At 42.4% G+C, this 9,519-nt stretch overlaps 1 protein-coding gene across 4 annotated transcripts; it reads right to left on the bottom strand.

Annotated features, from left to right (window-relative positions):
• Positions 1–72: 72 nt before the first annotated feature.
• Positions 73–9,511, bottom strand: LOC308122578 (uncharacterized protein). 4 transcript variants are annotated; one of them, XM_080484459.1, is made up of 13 exons: positions 9,249–9,511; positions 8,977–9,045; positions 6,455–6,479; positions 3,707–3,793; positions 3,480–3,619; positions 3,255–3,374; positions 3,116–3,152; positions 1,591–2,500; positions 1,362–1,473; positions 1,206–1,271; positions 1,009–1,110; positions 697–919; positions 73–567 (listed from the first exon to the last, which is right to left on the bottom strand). In XM_080484459.1, exons 1-13 carry the CDS (start codon positions 9,300–9,302, stop codon positions 344–346), a joined length of 2,169 nt encoding a protein of 722 aa, XP_080340585.1. In that variant the 5' UTR covers positions 9,303–9,511; the 3' UTR covers positions 73–343. The 4 variants fall into 4 exon arrangements, with proteins under 4 accessions (XP_080340585.1, XP_080340586.1, XP_080340588.1 ...); XM_080484460.1 differs by having other exon boundaries at positions 1,212–1,271; XM_080484462.1 differs by lacking the exon at positions 6,455–6,479.
• Between the last annotated feature and the right edge of the window lie 8 nt (positions 9,512–9,519).

Below are 9,519 nucleotides of genomic sequence, written 5' to 3'. Positions count from 1 at the left end.
GTTCACCCAATCTAAAATAATACAACTCTTTCAGCTGAGGTTTAATTTAAGTAGTCTGGAGATTTAGATTTTAGTGAAGAAGCATTTATTGCTGACACAAACAAAAGAATTGAACATTTGTCAATAGCAAATGTCTTCAACATTTAGTCAACATAAATTGTATAATTTAAGGAATCTAGACATTTCAATTTTAGTAAAGAAGCTTTTTAATGCTGACACAAACATAAGAATTGAACCTTTCACAAAACTCTTACAAATGTCTTTAACATTTAACCAATAACTTTGAAAAAAACTCTTCAATGTTTTCGGAACAATTTTCTTTACATCAGAAAAGTCAGAACAGTTATTTTTTTGACACAAGTTCCAGGAGAGTGAAGGCAATTTTGTCCAGGCTGTTAGAGTGCCGGGGCCCCCTGTTCATCCTGGATCCTTGTTCCATGGGGAGCGAGGAGTCATAAAACTCCTTGACAGCAGGCTGGTAGTCATGGGAGCGCAGAGGTTCTTGAAACCTTTCAGGATAATAGGGAGGCTCATCTACATGGCTGCTGTGTGCCGTCTCAAACATTCCTGGAAAAAAAAAACAGTGGGGCAATTGGAATAAAGCAATGTTGATAATAACCACATTTAAGTTGTATATATAACTAATGATCATCATCTCATTGTTTTGTAATTCAATGTGAATATAAAGTGTGATACCTCCATAGCGGCCTCTGTTTGAGTGTCTGGGTTCTGCATGTAGAGGGTGAGGATATTCTTGATGCTGCGGTTCAGGTCTGTGCTCACGTCTGTCACGCATCGGCTCACGATGGTCTGTATCCTGTCTTGGGCTTCTCTCATACAGACTTTGTCGAGGCAGCTGAGGCTCCGGCTTCGAGTCGCTGTAATTTCTGAAGACGCCAGGTCGGTTTGGGCTGTTTTGCTACAGCAACAGAAACAGGTGGTGTTGAACATAACAGCTTTGCAGAGCGACTCAGACTAACTGTAATGCTTGATCAAGAAGAGTCGTACTGTTTCTTGCTCCATTTTCTTCGACTTGAATTCCTTCAGAAGGCCACAAAGTTTGTTCTTCAGGAAGTCGGCTTCTTCCGCATTCTCGATTTCAATGTTTTTCTAATCAGACAAAGAGACAAGAACAAAGAGACCAACTTTTAGTGAGTGGAACATACGGGTGTGCTTGTGGCAAATATTCAGGGATATGATCTGACCAGCACATCAAAGACACCATCTGAGTTAGAGCCTCCTCTTTGGTAGCCTTCAGTATAATGTGGATCCTAACAGCACAAGGGAGGACAAGTTAGAGACAATTTAGAAACAAAAGAAATATTACAATCATAATCATTGCAGGGTGATTTGAGGGTTACCTCTGCTCCACTGTACTGGTCTGGATACTGCATCCCGCCGCTTTCACGTCTTAATGGTGCGCCGGGTTTGCCGCTGAACTGTGGATCAGCATGTCCACTGTCAGCACTGAACCTGAAGTTAGAGAATAAATAAGTGAAAGAAAATGCTATAGAAACAAAACTGCAGCATCTTGTCATTAAATATAGAACCCACTGAAGTTAGGAATGTATTTGCTTTCTGGAGACTCACATCTCTTTTGTCATTTCCAGTTCCTCTGGAGTGGCGTCAGAGAAGCGGCTTTTTCTCTTTCTTTTACCGAAGCTCTCACTGGTGGCACCGGTCAGGAATCGCCGGAATGGCTCGGGGATATCAGAAATGGCCCGGGTAACTCCCACTTGTCTATGAGAGGCAGAAGCTGCTGCTCCCTCAGGGTGAGTGTAGTCGGTGGCCTCTTCTCTGGTTTGTGGTCTTTTTTCATGGTGATAATCTCGGAAAAAACTGCCTTCTTGTTCACTATTCATAGACGGAGAAAAGGTGCTCCTCTTGGCCTCTGGCTCACAAAAATCTTGCACGTCTTCTCTGTACATGCCGCCATGTCTACGAGGCTCTTGCTCTCTGGACCATTGATGTTTTTCACCTTCAGGCTTGTAGTTCAGAGAAGGAATCTGCCCACGGCCACGTTCCTCAGAATAAAACTCATTGGGAGCCCCTCTTTCCGGGTAGGATCTTTCATAAGGAGTTTCCTTCTCTGGGTAATACTCTCCACGTTGAGCCTGGCCACAGGGCATCTTCTCCCTAAAATCCTGCATGGGGGCCCGCTCACCTGGCTCGAATGGAGCTCGTCCCAGTGGGTCTTTACCAAATTCATACTGAGCGCGATGATCAGGACCTGTGAAGTTGTCTCTGTACATCTGACTTCTCTCCGGCCCATCTTGCATGTGGTTGTGGCTGACCGTGTCCTCCCATTGGCGCGGTCTGCCTCTGTTCATGTATGGGTCGTCTGGCTGGAATCCAGGTTTATTCTGCAGATCTGAAGGGTACGTCCTCTGATTAGGAGACTTGTACTGGTAGTCATTCAGTTCTGGCCGAAGCGGGGCCACTTGTCCATGTGGAATCTGTTCAATTGGTCGGTCCCAATTCTGCCTTTGCCTCGGGGAAACTATAAATGAAAAGCAAACAGAACAACATATTATTGAAGAAAAGCATTTTCCCATATGGCTTTGATGCATTTTATTAGATTCTCTGACCGGTTGGATGCTGGTGAAGGACTTCAGTCCTCCAAAAATGTTTACTCTTTAGTAGGAAACTGGTTCTTTATGTCGCCACCCTTCATCAACAATTCACCAGGTAAATAAAGCACACTGCAATTCCAAAAACTTCTTGCGATATGTTTGGGTTGACGCTGACTCATCGGTCATGTTATTTCGGTGCACAGACACAGCAGACTCGAGCTAAAATGTTTGATTAATGCTTCAACAAAACCTGTTCTGGATGTAAGCGCTCTCACTGAGGGACTTCAGTGACATATCCACATCGGCAGTGTGGTGCGGAGCTTCGCACTCCTCAGTGAAGCAGTAGAGAAAATAGATGGATCCCTAAGATCCAGTTTCCTTTTTTTTAAACATGCCACCACTTTAACGTGTCAAAATATCCCGAGTGTTGAAAAAACATCGACCAAAGATTTTACTTTTCAATGACATTCAGATTTTCTCTGAGATCCTCCAGTACATTGATATAAAATCCTCTAGATTTGATTCATCCAGAGCGACCGTACCTCTTGAGTTGCCCGAATTCCCCATTTTCGCCATTGGCTGAAACACACAACCACAAACAACATATAGTCTTATCTTTTCAAGCATATTATACATATTATTAGTTAAATATTGAAAATCTGCAGACAATTCTTTCCCCACCACTGGAATTCCTCGTCCATTCTGTCTTTCTGTTATTTCTGCCTTGGCTCGTATGACCCTTCCCCCTTGGGTCACGTTGGACTGTGTATCCCAGGTCACCAGGTCAGGTCGGGCCGTTTCCTACATCAACACACGGGTAATATATTCTCACACTGTTTCATCATTTGATAAAGAGGGAAAACGGTTTGTTTTTCTCAGGATTTTTCTCTCAGTAGTCATCATTACCACAAATTTCTGCCGGTGTTTACGTCCGATCACATGATGGACCATTTCTGGTAGGAATGCAGTCATCATGCACAGGTTGCAAACGTATTTTGGCCCCGCTTGTACGTCACCAGAAGGTATTTCTTTCAAAAAGCCCAAGCCTGTGAGATATAAGAAGAAACAAGTGAAGTGGGCTGACGTGAACACAAAGTCAATAAGAGCTTTAAAGCATTCTGCTTGATATTCACCAATGATGGGCTCATCCAGCTTCAGGTAGTCCAGATAGTGTGAAACATCCCTAAATCTGGGCAAGGTGGGACGTCCGACCAGAACTCCTGGAAAAAAGAAATCAAACAATGGAAATTAGCAAGAGAAAATGATCCAAAGTTTTTTTTTTTGTTTTTTTCTAAATCAACCAGTGCATAGTCCAATCTGTTTTCTTTCTAATTAAATTGAGTTACACTCTACCAACCCCTTTCCAACCACAGTTTCAGGTTTGTCTTTTCCAGATCCTTCCAGTTGCTAAAAAAAAATGGGGAGTTTAACTGCTTCATTATGTAGTCATGATACCCCACACGTAAAAGCCAAGGGGTGTGAGGGAGTGATTGGTTGGGGCTGAAAAATTTAAAGTCTTAAATTCAAGCCATGTTATTTTCCTTTTTAAATTAATGATCTCCAGTATTACACTTTGACAATGTTGGTCCTGTTTCGGCGTACTTACATCAAAAGGGGGGGTGCAGTCTGGAGTATCACAAGGCACTATGTCGCGCCATGCGATAATCATGGTATATGATTATAAGAAAAACCCGACATGGGACGAGCACGCCTTGTCCTCCTGGAACTTCCAACTTTCCGCAGAAATCTCATTTTGCACACGTCATTGACTTGCTTACTTCATCATACATCATAAGCAACTGAAACATCTTCACACTGTCCAAAACAAACCTCCCAGTCCTCTCAAACCAAAATGTTTTCTCTCTCAGGAAGGCTCATGTCACAAGTGTTTGGCTCATCAGCATGGAAAGAAGAAAACCACTATTTGTAGACAATAAGACCCGAGCTCCACTTTCCGGTTCAGAGTTCACCTCCCAACAGAAGGTTGGCTTAAAAAAAAAAAAAACGACACACTTTTCAGTTGTCTGATGCCCGGGGCTGCTCATCATCAGCCATAACACCAACGGCTGAGATGCAGAGAGGTTCATTTGCATCTTTAATCATCGGAGCCTGTAACCAGCGGACTCCACATGGTTGCAGCCGAGCGTTCCTGCAACAGAATGATAAAACGCCCGCTGCGGTAGCACATGCAGCACATACCTGCTCGATCTGAAAGCAGTAATACATGGGGCGGTCTTGTCGGCACAGATGGGTTTGTTCTGTCTAATTCGGTGTAGGTGACAGACATTTGAATGACAGGTGAGTAAATGGTAATGAGAAGTTCAGAACGTGTTTTTTTGATTTCGGGAGAAAAAAAAAAAAAAGGTGTGAGAGCTAGCAGGCTGCAGCTGTCACTTAAAGCATGACACTAGAAATGTACAGAAGTGCTGCAGGAAAAAAAAAAAAAAAAAAGGGTAGGTGAGATTGCTCACAGCTTAAGCTCAGACCTCCAAAATATATTTGAGTATCACATGTGCTCAAAAGGACCACACAAGGCATGAAGGCCAATTAAAAAATCAGTCACTGCTCGTCAATTGAAAGTGTGAAGTCTCCAGACGGCTGTCAAAGCAGTCACTGTGGACCTGCGTCACATCAAAAATCCGTCACGTACGAGTTTGAAACATGAAAGCCTTGAGAGGTAAAATCGGCACGTGTAAAAGCTTGGACGCAAAGTACTTCGCACTCTCGCCCCATAGCGGGAATCCAGGTTGGGTTTTCTGTCAGACGTTTCTAGGTTCTCCCTGTGTGCCGATGTTTACTGTCAGTTCCTCCCACAGATCAAAAGTGTACGTTTTCGATCAGCTCCAACGCCCAGCTGACGAGTGGGATAAAAATGGTTTAGGAGACGAATGGACGATTCCCATTGACACGGGAATCAAAACGACTCCCACCCAGCTGCAACGGCCTCTTCGTCCCAGTGGAAGCTGCAGCACCGAGCAGGTTCTAGGCTTTACCTGCATCCGCAGTCAGCGGTGAAGTGAAAGTATAATAGAGAGCAACAAGGGTTTGGATTTCCATGCTGGACTACGAAGTTGTAACCCTGATTTTACTGGCTTCACCAATTATCCAACTTAAGAGACCCAAGATACAACAAAGTAGATCCCTTGAGACCAAAGACGAGCTCTTGGTACATCATGAGAGACTGTTGTAGAACTTTTCACCCCCACATCTCAGTCAGGTTTGTCACAATCCAGCCTCCTTACCACGAGGGAGAAACACACCAACAGGAGGAAACGTTCCACTTCTTGTCCTTTTGTTTGCACTGTGACTGTTTGAGGGGCTGCTGAGACTTTCAGGATGGCGGCCATGATGTTTCGTTTGATATCGGATGTCCTTTTCACAGATTTCAATACCTTTAATATATCCGTGCCCTTTTGTTTTTCCTAAATGTAGGGTGCAAAGCTACTATCAGGTACAGTGATCTGACCTGTGGATGTGTAAATTAATTCAATTCTTATGCATTAAAAGAAAAAACCCACATGGGCCTCCAGCTTCAGCTACACTGTTTAAATTATTACAATGCTTTCAACCAGATGAGCTCCAATTGTGACGTTAGACCAAAGAGTCTGGATAGTTTTTCCATCCAAGTCATATTTGTCTCCTTTTATGCTGACTTTAACATAAACATGATCTATTCAAATTTATTTTTGACTGATTACTAAAGCAACTATTTTTTACTAATAAAGACAGATCTAGAATAAAATGCTGTCCATCAACCACAATAAGGGATTACAACAACGACCTTCAAGTGTCATTGAATATACACAAGGCCATGACAGAAAAAAAACACAAAAAAAAAAAAAACAGGACAATGCGTGTTGTTGAAGTTGAGGTCTACTTACCCTGAGCAAGTAAGGAATCCTCTTTCTGCCAAGAATAAAAAAAAAAAAAGCAATAAATGTAAGTCAATCAGTGCGGGGTTAACAGGACAGTTCCTCTGCTGCAAATAAAAAAAAAAAAGTCAGAAATGAAAGTAAACATCCGTTTACTGAACACATGTTTAACCAAAACCACAGCTCAAATGAGGCGCAGGAAAGACACAGTTCTCACCCGTCTTCTTGGTGCAAGTGTATTTCAAAAAAAAAAAAAAAGAGTGACAAATTGACTTTGTCTTGCAGATTTCTCTTTCAAACAGGCAGAATAAATTAATCCTTCTTACTGTAAAGGTTTACTAACCGTTCCAACTCTGTGGCGATACTGTCACTGTATTCAGGTGTTCTGGTCAGGACTGTTGTACTTGTGTACCTACTGGCGGTGAATATGAATTTGGCAATAAGGTCTTTGCCAAACGACGACGGTCCACCTGTATGGTGACTTAATGCACCCAGTGTACAAAGATGACGTGGACGAATGCAAGAAGGCTTCTGCTCCCATCTGGTCCCATTATTTGGGTTCATTTAAAGTTTTCCAAGCCCGGGAGTCAAGTGGTGCAGTTTGTGAAAGCAAAGGGTCAAGCATTGAACCAAGACATGGACCTTCAGAACCGATGGTGATTGGTCCGGCATTCCATGCAAAAACATCATGAAATTCATGCAGCAGCAGCGTCTCAACATCACAGCACAGGAATTGCAAGAATCTCACTGGTCCTGTACAAAATAAAAGTTTGCACAAAGGAGTCACATGTTGGTGAAGTGGTGAGCAAGAATATCTCCGGTTGTTGAGGGTCTTTCTGTGCAGAGTTTGCATGTTCCACCTGTATGTGGGTTTTCTCTCAAAGTCCAAAAGATGGATGGATGAATGGTTTCCGTAGAAACAGGAATCAATAGAAGCGCCGACCCAGCAGGAACGACCCCCCTCAAGTACATACATTTCCTGCACGCTTGGATGAATGTGACTGTGCCGTCTCTGACATACTTAGGAACCCACCAATGTTTATGGATCCATGTGCAGAGCTTCCTTGTTGTTCCTGTGTGTGCATGGATTTACTCCAGCTTCCTCCCACAGGTCCAAGACGTCCAACTGTTCACACGTTGGGTTGTCTGTTTGGACACTTCACCGACTGGCCAGCACAAAGAAATGCTTTTGACATCCCATCCTGCTATACGCAGTCAAAGGTGTACTTTGACTTCAAATACACTGTAAAACACATGAAAGAGCCCGGAAGTGTGAAAATATGCATGCTGAACATCAGCGAGACGTTTTCACGTGCAGAGAAGATCGCACACAGGACTGTGTTCAAGAAGAATTCCTATCAGATACACCTAAACTCCACAATTAAGTAATTTGAGCAAATGACCAACTGGAGTCAAATTATTCTGGTGTTCTTGTAAAAGTAACCAGGATCTTCTGGTTGTTGGGGAAAGAAAGTAACAATTGGGCGAGAATGAAAGTATTTTTTCCATGAAATAAGTTAACCGGAGTCGTCCACATATGACAACAGAATAATTCCTTAATTTATTCATCCACTGCATGTCTTCTCACCGACTACTGAAAAACACCCAAGTGGTTTTCATGATGTCCAAAGCTTTGAAAACTGATTTCCATTTGACGGTGATTCTTCATGCTCAACAGTTTGAGCAACTTCTTCCAGCTGTACTTGCTGAGAGCCACACACTTTGTGTCGCGTTGTCATTGCAGTGATTGTATTCCCGCTGGCAGGAACCGAATGTAACTCTTCAGGTTGTGATTCAATCTCATTTCCAAAACGCAAATGTGAGCAGGTTTTGGTGTTAGAGAATACTTTTCCAAGCCCAACTCTGAAACCAATGGAGAAGATGTCCCTTTGATTGTCACTGATGTGGTACTTACTGCACCAGCTCCTCCCATCATGCTGAAATCCATTACAACTGACTGCTATAGCCACAGTGAAAGAATTCCCAAACAGATCTGAGAGATATTCAGAAAGATAAATATTGTGTTGATAACAGCTCTGAAAGAAAGTGAAACATTCTGTTTGGACACTTCTTCTTTTGTGTGGGTAAGAACATCTTTTTGAACCTGTGGAGTTCTGTTACTACATGATATGAGAAATTAGTGAGTGTGGGTTAACTCAGAGGATAAGTTTTATTCTCCAGCAGTGGATGCTTTAGCACTGTTCGTATGTGATAGGACTGATTCATAATACGACTGTAAGGCCAACTTTCTGTCATTGAAAAGGAAGATATGCAGTGAATGTGCAGCACTGTCACTGATTTTTACATGTCCAAAGCTTTTATTTCTAAAATACACAATTTCAGAAGTTTTTAATATATGTACGACCTCTCGGGTATGAAAAGAACTTCCAAGCACTGCTTTTATGACCTACTTCTATGTCAAGATCGAAAAGAAACACGAGAAGTTGTCAAATTTAGACTTTGACATTCCAACATGATTTAGGGTTTAAGTTTTTTGTTGATGTTTCTTCCCTAGCAGTTGCACCGTGTACCTTTAAGTGTCCTGGTGTGGTCACATGTATCTTGTACAGGGTCTCGCCCCGGATGGATTTCTCACAGATCTGATCAGAGAGAGATAAATTAATTAGTTCACAGTTATAACACACATCAACACATATATCAACACGAACCACATCCATACAAATGGTCAAAGTGGTTAAAGGAAACTGGGTTATTCCAGATATCCGGGAGCCATTGTGATATGTGTTCAATCAACAGTGAGATCAATGTTTCATCTTCATTAAGAAGCTGTTTGTCATCTTACCTTGCATTCAATGAATTCCACCTCCTCGTCGTACGGAGTTTCGAAATGATCCATTATTGAATCAGAGTGGCTCGAAGCTAAATTAGCCTAAATGCTAATGTCCGTTGTTCATCTGTTTACATCAGCCGCTGGTCAGTAATTCGCACGGTGTTAACGTGCTGTGGCTGAGAAAATATGTTTTCTGTGCTTTAAAGATGTTATTTAGTTATGAGCTTTAAACATCTGCGTGGTTGTGCTGAAAGTCAACGAGACTTCCTTTGTTTGATGCCTG

The sequence above is a fragment of the Lipophrys pholis genome, assembly GCF_963383615.2.
Source record: "Lipophrys pholis genome assembly, chromosome: 17".
Classification (NCBI taxonomy): domain Eukaryota; kingdom Metazoa; phylum Chordata; class Actinopteri; order Blenniiformes; family Blenniidae; genus Lipophrys; species Lipophrys pholis.
This window is presented reverse-complemented; position numbering and strand designations above follow the sequence as displayed.